Source organism: Alosa sapidissima, chromosome 18 (genome assembly GCF_018492685.1).
Source record: "Alosa sapidissima isolate fAloSap1 chromosome 18, fAloSap1.pri, whole genome shotgun sequence".
NCBI lineage: Eukaryota > Metazoa > Chordata > Actinopteri > Clupeiformes > Clupeidae > Alosa > Alosa sapidissima.
This window is the reverse complement of record NC_055974.1, coordinates 10,760,657-10,773,089: the sequence shown is the minus strand read 5'-3', so window position 1 is coordinate 10,773,089 and position 12,433 is coordinate 10,760,657. Positions and strand designations below refer to the sequence as shown.

General features: G+C 43.5%; 1 protein-coding gene across 3 annotated transcripts; it reads left to right on the top strand.

Annotated features, from left to right (window-relative positions):
- Positions 1-221: 221 nt before the first annotated feature.
- Positions 222-12,097, top strand: LOC121689770. 3 transcript variants are annotated; one of them, XM_042069878.1, is made up of 10 exons: positions 222-686; positions 2,589-2,781; positions 4,338-4,398; positions 5,116-5,251; positions 5,447-5,624; positions 6,203-6,465; positions 7,584-7,757; positions 8,308-8,586; positions 10,649-10,936; positions 11,246-12,097. In XM_042069878.1, exons 2-10 carry the CDS (start codon positions 2,700-2,702, stop codon positions 11,900-11,902), a joined length of 2,118 nt encoding a protein of 705 aa, XP_041925812.1. In that variant the 5' UTR covers positions 222-686; positions 2,589-2,699; the 3' UTR covers positions 11,903-12,097. The 3 variants fall into 3 exon arrangements, with proteins under 3 accessions (XP_041925812.1, XP_041925811.1, XP_041925813.1); XM_042069877.1 differs by having other exon boundaries at positions 225-686; positions 5,116-5,311; XM_042069879.1 differs by lacking the exon at positions 222-686 and having other exon boundaries at positions 2,663-2,792; positions 5,116-5,311.
- Positions 12,098-12,433: the final 336 nt, after the last annotated feature.

The following is a 12,433-nucleotide window of genomic DNA, read 5'->3' as shown; positions in this document are numbered from 1 at the left end:
ATGAACGTCAAACTTTGAAATATAGTCTGAAATGAGATGTTATTATCATTGAGACAACAGGGGTATACAAAAAAATCCGATTGTAGCTTACAACAGCCGACTATTTAGGTTTATAACTTGTGGACTGCGACAGCCACCAAGCGTCTTCTGCCTCACGGCTGCGCGCGCATCTAGTTTTGTTGGTAAACGGGAAACCCGTGTATGCATGAACGTGTTTTCGGGATGACAGGTTCGATGTCGTCACACCGCAGTGCCTTCTGGTAGATTCGCCATATTGGAAGCTCGCTGTTGTTTTGATAGTCTGAAGTACTTTTTGCGGTCAGCCTGCTGCCAGTCGTGTAGTTCATCAACGCTACAGACAGACGCACTCTCCCTGTCTGTGTGCTCTTTCTCTCTCTCTCTCTCACACACACACACACACATCCACACTCCTCCGATGGAGGTAATATGTGTGTGGAGTGTGCTAATGGTGTTGTGTCCCTACGTGCAGCAGGGCTCCACATGACTATTATTGTGGGACAAGAAAAGTATTTTACTGTTTAGCTTTTTGGCGCGAAAATTACAGAAGCCAGGTTGCAAACCTAACCAAGAGTGGTCGAATATGACTTGGCTGACAGCTGATTCAGACACCAATGCAGTCTATGATTCCGACACCAATTCCGAGTGGTCCTAACATTTTCATTCTGGTAAGTTAATCAAAGTGCATTTAAGTTTTAGGTTACATCCTCTGTTTCTATCATTCATTCTGCTTCTAGACACACAGACACCCCAAGGCTTGCACGAAGTTAACTTGATCGCAATGGTTCTGCCTGATTACTGTGTTTTATTTTGGGTAACTTGGATGTTCTTGGGAGACCGTTGGGGATAAACATTTGCAGATCATCACAAAGTAGTTCGTTTTACCTTATTGACTGCAGATGCAACTCTGATTCTACAAATAAAACAGAGACCTGTATGAGAGGAGGTATGGCACCTCTGAAGTTCGCCTACAGGCTGCAATCTTTAGCAATCTTTGCCCATACGTGAGATTCTCCGTTTCCATGGGTGGAGTTTAACTTAGCGTGAATATTTGTGAACAAAGGTTGTCGTGTGCTAGCTAGGCACCCATAGCTGAAGCGTGAATCAAATGGAACTGAACATGTTAGCGAGAAGTTAGAAGACCAGGGCCTTTTAACACGTGTTTGGATGTTGTCATGAGTTATTAAGGGAAAACATTAGGCTACCATTTCGTCGTCGAGTACATTTAGATGTGGCGTCAATGTTGTGATCTTGTGTAACAGCCAGTCAAGCAAAACGTCATCAGACTAATCAGTGGTAGTATCTGAGGTCGCTTGACCATTTGGCACCTCAGTAGGCTGTAATGGTATAGTCTACTTTTTTTATTTTTATCGTTTTTATTGTAGCCTTGCCTCTGTGCATCAGTAGTGACATGTAGGCTCATGTTGCCGCCGGGGCTAACATCAGATTGACCCACTGTATATCAACACACATGTCTGTGTAATAAACTAGCCTATGTTATCACTTATTATGTTTTCTTTTGTGTTCCTTGTCATATTGTATTTGTGTGCCGATTTAGCAAATTAAGAATAGCAAACACAGGCCTACCAGTGTGTATGTCCTAACTGAAAAAATTGCATCCTGTTATTTCCCCCTATGCACAGGTGTGATATGTTATTCTGAGACACAATCTATAGCAATTACTACATATAACTAAACACACAAAAAGTTGTGAAAACTATTTATTGTCGGTTATTTACAGCCAGGCTAATAAACTGTCCTTCAGTGTCGGGCAATTTGCATTCAGTGGTAGGCCTACCAGCCCTGGCAACAGTCACATTTCACACATCAAAGTTGTATGCTAAAAAACAATCTTATCATACCAAAGTACCCACATAAACTGCAGAAAGACAGGGCACCCAATTTCTGCTCTTTGAAGGCTGATTACCCAAACTTTATTTTTCATATCCTTACCCTTGCACACAAGACTCTGTGCCACTGGGTGCCCTGTCTTTCTGCAGTTTATTATTTTCAGTGCCCAACTAACAGCAATTTTAATTTTACATTGTAAGAGGGAGTTATCCAAAACAATATCAACATTTTAGAGTGGCCCAGCCAGAGTTTAGACCTCGATCCGTCAAAAATAGTGAGGACAAGGCCAGAGTGATGGCAAAGAATCGTTCCTACCTAAAAACCTGGATTGCTGCTAAAAAGATTCGGTCTAGAATAATTGTGGAGACATGGAGAGGTTTGGTAGATATTATAAGAACCATTTTAAGAGTTGTGATGTGGCAAATAAAGATGTTTCCATTGATTATTTAAAAAGGGTATGAATAATTTTGGACACATCATTTTTCCATTAAAAAAAATAGATGAAAACGTTTCTGATTTCATGTTTCTACCACATTGTTTTGCAACCTTTTGGCATGTGAGAGTGTCATTTTCAGTCAAACATATTGATAAAGAGAAAATCAACATTAAATCAATGTTTGCCAGGGGTATGAATAATTTTGTTCTTAACTGTACTTTGTTTGTGAGATTTTTGCTTTAGCCAGGATGTTATTAACCCTATTGATTGGTTGTGTTCCCAGGTAAACCAGCATATGAAATGTCCAGACCCGGGCACCGTCTGTAAATTTTGGTCAGAGTGAGACCAAGCCCAGGCAAATATAAAACGGCGAGGGACAAAGAGTACGCCAGCGATGGATGAGACTGCAGTGGATGACGACACTCAAAGACAAGCAGCACCAACGCTACTAGAGGAGGATGGAGAAGAAGCGTCAGGTAGAACTGAGGTTTGCGAGCCCGCTCACAAGAGATCAATGATGGAATACAAGTTGTGTGGGTGTAGGTGTGCTGAAATAAACCGCCTGATGGAAGGGGACAGGGCCCTGAAGTGTGAGCTGACCAGTGACCACCCACTTCTCCAAGAACTCTGGTTCCGGAAGTAAACTTCCCGTTCATTTTGAGATGAGATTCATTGAGAATTCAGACAATCTTTATGTAAAGAGTTTTAAGCCTGGAACAAGGTCAGCCAGTTATATGAATTGTGCCCATAAAGCACTTGAATTTGTGCAGAAACAATAGCAGGAAAATGGAAAAAAGGCAAAGGCACAACAAGGCTCTGTAGATATTTTTTTTCAAGTGACAACTACTTATCCCAACAATTATAGTTTTTCCAACTTAACAATAGTTTACTGCGCTTCCTCTTGAAATAAAGGCAACAAGTTGACTAACTTTCTACTGTTTGCATTGAGCAGCATGGTTGGCTTCTAATCAAATTCTCAATGGAAAAAATGAATGAGGTTTCTACTTATGGAACCGGAGTGGGCAGTTGACTGTTTAACTTTATGGGCATGACCTGAGTCCATCTACAGAGAGCCTGTTCACTTCCTATTAATTCCATTGTACTGAGACTGGCTGCAGCATAGAGATCTTATAATGACCTAGACCAGCAAACTGGTCGTGTGCCGGCTCCCAGCAAGTTTGCTGAGGTGGGGGGGCTCAGGAGAGTTTTGTCTATTGAGATTGAATTCAAATATGTGACTTTCCGACTTTGTTTAATTAAGGTTTGCAATACATCAATGTCACTGAAATTAAATTGGGCTGTGAAATCAATACCGGTGCCATTCTGTTTTGCTCCGCCTTTCCCTGCCACTGTGGAGGTGTTAACCGAACGAGTCATGTGGCTCTTGGAACTCTATTGACCGAAGATGAACCCGTTCAATTTCAGTGCAGATACAGATGCTGAGTTTTTATATCACTTATTCAGGTCTGCAGCTATTGATTGGTTTAGTAACTGAGCATTCTACAGATGAATTCATTATTATTGGAGTAATCAGGTGAAATTTGTTTTGCTTTGCTAAAGATAATGATAAATATACACAAGAGAAGACCTTTTCTTTTTTAGAAACAGACATTTTTATTGCTTAAATTATACACAATAACTTATGATAAAAGTAAACTAATTTAGTCTATTCAACTCCCATATTCAATGGTTTTGAAGTAAAACATTTCTTAATGGCAAAACACATTGGGAGTGGATGCATATGGCTCACAATAGAGTCTCAAACACTTGATGCGCTAGGTTATGTATGTTATTATACTCTGTTATTGTATAGGATGAGTGACTAAAGTAAAGGTTGATGAAAATAATATATTTAACATAAATAATATTTGTGATCTTGTGGCATGGCAATTGTCCAGCTAACAGGAATTTTTCTCATGTTTTTATCAACACAACTTTCAGGAAAACTGTTTCAGAAGTAAGTCAGTTGCTGTTGATTTTGTGATGCAAAAGTCTTTATTTCTGAAAAACCTTTGTGTTTGTATATTAACAGGTAATGACGTTTCCAATGTGGAGGATGTACAGACTCGTGGCATTCAGCAGCGACCAATGAGGTATTTACATCCCAATATTGTAAATGTAAATTGTAACAATGTAAATATAAATGCAGGCTACTAGGCCAAGTACTAGGCCACAAACTCGTATACGTGTATCCCATCCATGAATTAGTGAACATAAAGTGAGGTGAAGCACACACTAACCCGGAGCAGTGAGCTGCCTTGCTACAGCGGTGCTCGGGCAGCAGTGAGGGGGTTAGGTGCCTTGCTCAAGGGCACTTCAGCCGTGGATGTGGGCTTGGGAGAGCACTGCTCAACCACTTCCCCCACCCACATTGTTCCTACTGGTCGGGCATCGAACTGGTAACCCTTCGGTTACAAGCCTGAAGCCCTAACCAGTAGGCCACAGCTTCCCCCTATCCCACCAGTTGCATCCCCAAGGGAAGAATCTATTCTCTTTCAAAATGATATTCATTTGGCAGCCTCATCAAAGACATGCCAAGCTGATATGCATTTGTTTAGAATCACCAAATATTTTGGTTAAGATAAAGGATGTGTCAGATATATCTGACACTGAAGTTTACAAAATGACTTGCGAGGATGGCAAATTGTACTTTCCTACTTGAGAAAATTCTTACACACACACACACTCTCACTTACTCACTCACTCACTCTCTTTCACACACAAACACACACACACACCCCACTCCCTGTAGAAGTGTTAGCAGTGTGATGAACCTGTGTTGACACTCTCTGGGTCCTACTGACCTGCAGGTCTTCAAAGGATGTGGCAAAGAGGATTCAGTGGCGCGTGGTCCTGGGCGGACGGATCACAGACCACCCGCTGTGGAGCCCCTCCTCTAATGGTGTCCAGTGCAGCAAGAACTTCTCCCCAGACACGTTGGACCACGTAGGTCAAATCATTCCACTGAGAGATGACTCAACACAAACTCGATTTGATACCAACAAGGTGGGAACCTGGTCTCACTTATTGATCGGTTTCACATGCTCCGCTTTGCTGTTTAACACAGAGTTTGAATTCCTTTGTGATCTAATGGAAGTGTTTAGCTAATTTTCTCCTTCACACCGATTCATTTTTTCACAGATGAAGACTAATAGTTGTGAAGGAACAGAGAGGAAGTCTAACTTGGTCCAGACAAAGAGGAATCCTGAAGTGCCCAAGAACGTTTCTAATGTAAAAATTAGACCAAAAAGACCAAAGCAAAAAAGAAAGTGGCGTAGTGACGAGAACCAAAATGCAGAGGATGCAGAAGACCCTAAAGGTGAATCTCCCCATGAAAATGTGTACTGTGGAAATGGGGTTGAATTGGCAAGATGGATTAGGCTCTTATTTACCTTTGGTTGTGCCTCAATGTGCGCACCAGGCTTGTGTAAAATTCAGAATTTTAGAATTGCCCACTATTCAATTCATGAATTGAAATTTGAATTGAATTGGCTCCACCCCACAGGAAGTTGAATTGGAATTGGAATGACAGGAAGTGGAACTAAATTCATTGCAATTCAAAGAAATTCCACACAGTCACGCAACAGAAAGAATGTGTTGAATCTCACATACATTCAGTGTTGGGAAAGTTACTTTGGAAATGTAATTGGTTACTGTTATAAGTTACCCATTATAAATGCTGTTTGGATTACTTTATTTGGATTAATTTATCAAAGTAATGTAATGTATATGAATTTCTTTGAATTTAAATTCTACTTCCTTTAATTCAAATTCAAATTGTAATTCTAGATCCTGTTTTTGACTCATTGTCAATTCAATTCTGAAATTTACATAACCCAGATGTGCACATCATGTAGTGACCTCTCTCTCTCTCTCTGTCTCTTCGCTCTCCTCCAGACTCTCGCACTTGTCTGATGGATCACGCCCTGGCAGCAGAGCTGCTGGAACTGGTCAGCGGCACTGTGGCCAAGATCCAGAGGCACCAGCAGGCCAGCCGGGGGCTGCAGAATGACCACAGCTGCTTGTCCCTCCCCTCGGACCCAGCCCGACTCGCCGCTCTGGTCAGCGGGTTGGTCAAGGACAAGCACCGTGATGAGGACGAAGTCCTGTCCTTACGCAGTAGGCTGAAGACCAAGGAACAGCAGCTGGAGGAAAACAAGGTGAACAGAAGCTTCTCAGGGTTTGATGTCGTTATGCTTTTTTAAGCTTACTTAGTCAAGTGGTGAAGCTGGACTTTTTTGAGTAGTGATTTACAAAATGATGTTTTCTAAACAAAGTTCAGGAGGCGCCCATAGGGTTGATTGACAGCCATCACTCATCCTTACTCCCTCCTTACTGCCCATTACATCACGCTAGAGATAGATAGATAGATAGATAGATAGATAGATAGATACTTTATTGATCCCCAGGGGAAATTCAAGAAGGAGGTGCAAAGCCTTCCATTTCTTCCCCTGGTCCTCCATTTCACGATCAGCTCTAAGCTCAAAATTACCCCTAATCCATAGAGGGTGTCAGCGGAAATCACTCGGAAATCATTTGCATGTGATCCCCCACTACTGGCATCCCAGGACCATGGCCAGCTACCAAGCCAAACTTGCTATTCTTTGCATTCAGTCTAAGCAATCCAATGGATGAACTAGTGAAAGTGCTATTATGAATTGACAGTGGTCAAGACCGGTCTCTCTCTCTCTTCCATATTCATCCCTTGGTGTTTGTCTATCACTCTCTCGTTCACTCACTCCCAGTGGTTAAAGTGGGATTTGGCAGGTGGGGGAACCCTAAAATCCAGTGTCTGTGCAACGGGGAAAAATGACTCACCGTTGGACAACATATTGAGTATTGTGGTGTAGCAATACTTTTTGGACAAGAATAGCTAGCTTCTTGGTCACCTCTGTACACGTGAAAAATTAACTCACCGTTTATTTTAACAATATCATCACGCTATTTCATTGGTATGAAATAATATATTTATTATTAATTTATCTGAGGCGGCGGAACTGCGTTCCTCCTGATCCCACCCCCCCCCCCCACCCCCCCCCCCCCCAACTTTAACCCCTGCTTACTCCCCTCTCTGTTTCTTCACTTTTTCTCTTTTGTGTTAGCTTAGTGCATTTGGAGAAAGTGACCAAGTAGAAGACGAAAGCCGTCTTGCTGTTTCGAGGGTCTGATCGTTGTCTATCTGTGACGTTGTCTAAGATGTTCTAATGCATCGTAGGTGTGTAGAGCGCAGTGATATGAATGTTTCAGTCCTGCCCCCGTCCCTCTCTCTCTCCGTCAGGCGAGGTTCGAGGAGCGCTACAGTGAGCTGGGCGCCAAGCTCTGCTCTCTGGACGTGCAGCTTAAGCGGGAGCGAGAGGAGAAGCGCCACCTGCAGGAGGAGCTGAAGGAGGCCAAAGCACAGCTGGTGTCCAGCAACAACACCATCCTCTTCCTCAGCAGCAAGCACAGCCAGGTACGGCTGGGCTTCAGACTGCACGACTTTAACAAGTCTGAGCAGATGTCGAAAAGGCGGCCGTGACACATTTTGCAGACTGCTAATAGGGTCTTGTGATACAATAGGGACTGGAAGACTGAAAGCGCACCATAGACGACTAAGGTCACTCACATCTGATTTGAAGATTGCAGAGTCAAGTAGCGATTTGGATTTGGAGGTCCATTTTATTGGCTGGTGATGGGCATACACATTTTCTGATGGGACACATTCATTAGTTGAGTTGGTGATCATCATGCAGCAGATGAAGATAACTAGTTTTGGACAGGAACACAAAGCAAGTAGATAAAAATTATCTTGATATGAGTTTGATTATCTCTTCGTAATAGTTGACGTGTAAGAGACTTTGATAAGGTGGATTTGTTTTGTTTCGTTCAATGCTACCTACGTTGCTGCAAGTTCTAGCGCGTGGAGCATACATATGACGTGTCTCAGATCTTAGTGCATCTAGCTTTTATTCATGGATGCCCCCTGTCTCCCTCCTTATCTCTCCTACCCACTCTTCAAAAAGCCCGCTCCTCCTCGACCCAAGCCTACCTTCACTGCCCTCTCTGCCCGCGTGCTGAGCCGCGGCCCCGCTCAGTGGGTGCGCTTCTTCACGGGCTTCAGTTCTTACGCCCGCTTTCAGGCCTTCCTGGCCTTCCTGCAGAGTGGGGACAGCACCCTACTGGTACAGAGCTCCCTCGGCATGGCCGCGGAAGGAGAGGAGAAGAAGGATGAGGAGGAGGAGGATGAGACCGTGGAGAGGAAGACGGAGAATGGACCGTCAGACACGGATGGGATTGACCAGGCAAGGGCATGGATTTATGGGCATATTATGTCATATTCCATATTCCATTTGTTTCATTTGGTTTTATGCAACATAACATTTAATGTATACAAGGCTGAATGTGTTTGTCACTACATGTAATTTGTCGACTTGACTAGCTATTTGTAATTTACACCAGCTTTATTGAGATTGTAATTTGGCAGTTTCATTGGAAATCCTCAAGGTGTCTCCCTTTGCCTTGGTAACAATGGGCTTTTGTGTGAGACAGTGGCAAGTAGTAGCAGGAATAGAAAGGTCATTTCAGTTTCATTTACTAAATGTGGGTTATAGTAAAAGTAGACATATAAGTGGAACTATGTAACTCATGTGCCACTGCTTATCTCTTGATATGTTTTTCCCTTGCCTGTATGAATTCTTCTTATTTTTTTATATAGTCACTATCTGTCTATGTATCTGTCTATGTATCTGTCTGCGTATCTATCTATCTATTTATCTATCTATCTATCTATCTATATACAGCGGGGAAAATAAATATTGAAGACATCAACTTTGTTTTCAGTAAGTATACTTCCAGTGAGGCTATTTGCATGAAATTTTCACCAGACATTAGTATTAACTTAGGTAATCCACACATATAAAAAATCCAAACATTAATGTTTATAAGTAGAGTTATGAGTAAAAAAGTGGAATGCCACAGGAAAAAAGTATTGAACACGCCTACTGAAATTTCTTAAATACTTTGTGGAAAACCCTTTATTTGTAATGAGAGCTTCAAGGCATTTCCTCTATGATGAAACTAATCAGTCGCAGTATTCGGGTGTGATTTTGGCCCATTCTTTTAAACAGATAGTCTTTTAATATTGAAGACTCCAGGGGTCCCTCTTGTAAATCCCTCTGGTAACTTCCAAAACTGTTCAATTGGAACCTGAATTTCCTTCTCTGAAACCAATTGAGAGTTTCCTTTGCTGAATGCTTTGGATCATTGTCCTGCTGGAAGGTCTAGCCATGTCTAATTGTTCTGGTGGATGGCAAGATTCTCCCAGAAAAAATGGCTCCATTCATCATTTCTTCAACTGTATGAAGTCTGCCAGTACCATGAGATGAAAAACAGCCCCACCCCGGGATGCCTCCACCTCCAAACTTCACTGTTGGTAGGGTATTTTTTAGGGTGATGCACAGTGCCATTTCTCCTCCAAATATGGTGTGTAGTATGACATCCAAAGAGTTAAATTTTGCTCTCACCTGACCAGAATACATTCTCTTAGTATTTTATAGGCTTGTCCAAATGTTGTGTAGCAAACTTTCAACGAGCTTTGACATGTTTTTCTTCAGTAATAGAGTCATGTGGGGTGAGCGTGCATAGAGGCCATGGCGGTGGAGTGCATTACCTATGATTTTCTCTGTAACAATTGAACCTGCTGCCTCCAAGTCTTTCTGGAGTGGTCATTGGCTCTTAGGCTACACTTCTGACTTCCTGGTCAGAAATCTTGTGAGGAGATCCTGTGCATGGCTGATTGATGATGCAGTGATGTTCCTTCCACTTGCAGATAATGGCTCCAATACTGCTTACTGGATGATTCTGAAGTTTTGAAATGCATCTGTAACCAGTTCCATTGATATGTTTTGCAACAATAATGTTGCAAAAGTCTTGGAAGAGCTCTTTGCTTTTACCCATCATGACATGTTTCTTGTGTGACAACTTGGCAACGAAAAACCTTTTTATAGCTCATCTATATGTACTAACCCAGCTTACATTAATTTGCACAGATAGGAGGGATAATTACTCTCTAACTATGTATAGATTCCAGCTCGTTCCTTGCCATTCCTTGCCTTTGTGTACTGTTTTTTCTTAGTGTGTTCAATACTTTTTCCCTGTGCCATTCCACTTTTTCACTCATAACTCTACTTAGGGACATTAATGTTTGGATTTTTTAATATGTGTGGATTACCTAAGTTAATACTAATGTCTGTAGAAAATTTTATGCGAATAACCTCTCTGGAAGTATACTTACTGAAAAAAATGTTGACGTGTTCAATACTTATTTTCTCCGCTGTATAAAGTTTAATATATTTACCTTTGCAGGAGTCCACACCACCCACCCAGGGCGATGACCCCACACTCTTCCAAGAGGAGGAAGAGGATGAGGCCACAGCAGAGTCTGTGCGCATGAATCTCATGGCCGAACTGCAGCAGCGGTCACTACCGTCCAAGCATGCTCTGGCCCCTGAGGACGAGCTGCTGATGGTGCTGGCGCGCCTGCGTCTGGGCATGCTGGTGCAGGACACGGGCTTCCGCTTCCAGGTGCCGGACTCCACCGCTGGCCGCGTCTGGGCCGACTTGATGGGCCTCATGCAGCGGCGCCTGCAACAGGTGGGTTCACAGCAGTGCTGAGCTTACATTTGATTTCCATTTAATAGTGGGGCTGACAAAAAAACACATCACCACCAGTCACAACCGACACACTGCCCATTTAAAACGGAAATACTCTGCCATGACGTGTACTGTTTGTTTTGTTTGAGATATGTCTAGTTGTAACAACATAAGAAACACCTACTGGACATGATGGTTGATTTTTTTGCATAAGTGTGGGTCATTCGGGTGTCTAATTGCATTCTGCCTCTGTAATTGATAATGATTGTGATATTCTTTGTGTCTGTCTCCGTCTCTCTCTTTCCTCAGGTCCCTGTGCGCGGTAGCCACCTTTACATCAACCGGTTCCAGCCGCAGCACTCGCTCCACCTGGGCGCTGGCCGAGAGCTGGCCGTGCTCGAGTGCACTGACCTCCTCTTCGATGCCATGTTTAGTGACCGCAAGGCCTTGGCGCAAGCTGAAAAGCAGCCTCACAGGGCTCGTGAACCCCCCAAGACCCGCAAGACCCGCAAGCTCCGCAAGACACGCAAGATGCGTAAGGCTCCCACTGCTGTGTCCGAGCCATCGTCGTCGTCCGAGCCCGGCCTCCGGCCGTACCGGTACCTGTGTCCGCAGCGGGGCTGTACTGTGGCCTCCCCCGAGGGTCACCTGGGGTTCTGCAGCGCCAGCCGGCTGCAGGACTGGGAGGACTGGGCCACCGAACCCGAGGGACCCGAGCCGGACACCCTGCCCGCCCTCCCGCCGTACCTGGTGGGCGACGAGAGAGGGTTCGTGCCCGTGCCCGCCGACGGCACGCCGTGCCTGCAGGTACTGAGCGTCCGGTCGCTGACGAATAGAGTGCACACCTTCCGCTACCTGCGGATGGTCCACGTGCCGACAGAGGCTGCCATCGCTCAGTTGGACAGGGCCTGGGAGGTGTGTTGTTACTTGGCCTGTCTGCAGAGCAATCCAATGGGACTGAGATAGAGGCGGGACTTACGGCCATCATTCAGGGAGAGGGGCGGAGGAGCAGGGACAGGAAGGAACTGTGAAAAACATTTCTTTTTATGTACTTATATATATACTGACTGTACAGTAAGAAATGCGCATGCATGCATGTTCTTTTTCAAGTTTGTATGTTTTGTCAAGATTTTTTTATAATAAACATGGCTTTTTCTGGTACTTGTGAAGTTCTTTTAAATGGAGAAATTAATTTTAGCCATACTGGCATGCGGTGGACATAAACTGTTTACCATCAGTTGAATGGCCAGGCCTGGAGAAGGTTCAGTCATAAAATTAAAAATGAATCAAAGAATTGTGTAAGGGAAACATGCTGGCTTAGCTAGCATTTTTCCATCTCTAGATGGAATTTACAAACAGGTCTATGTAGGTCTTGTCTTTCACTCCTGAGACAGAATGACTATTTATTCAGGCCCTCTTGCTGCCTCTGCCATAAATGTTTTTCATACAATTGGAACTGGTCTGATACACACACTGACTTTTCTCTTTTTAAGTGAC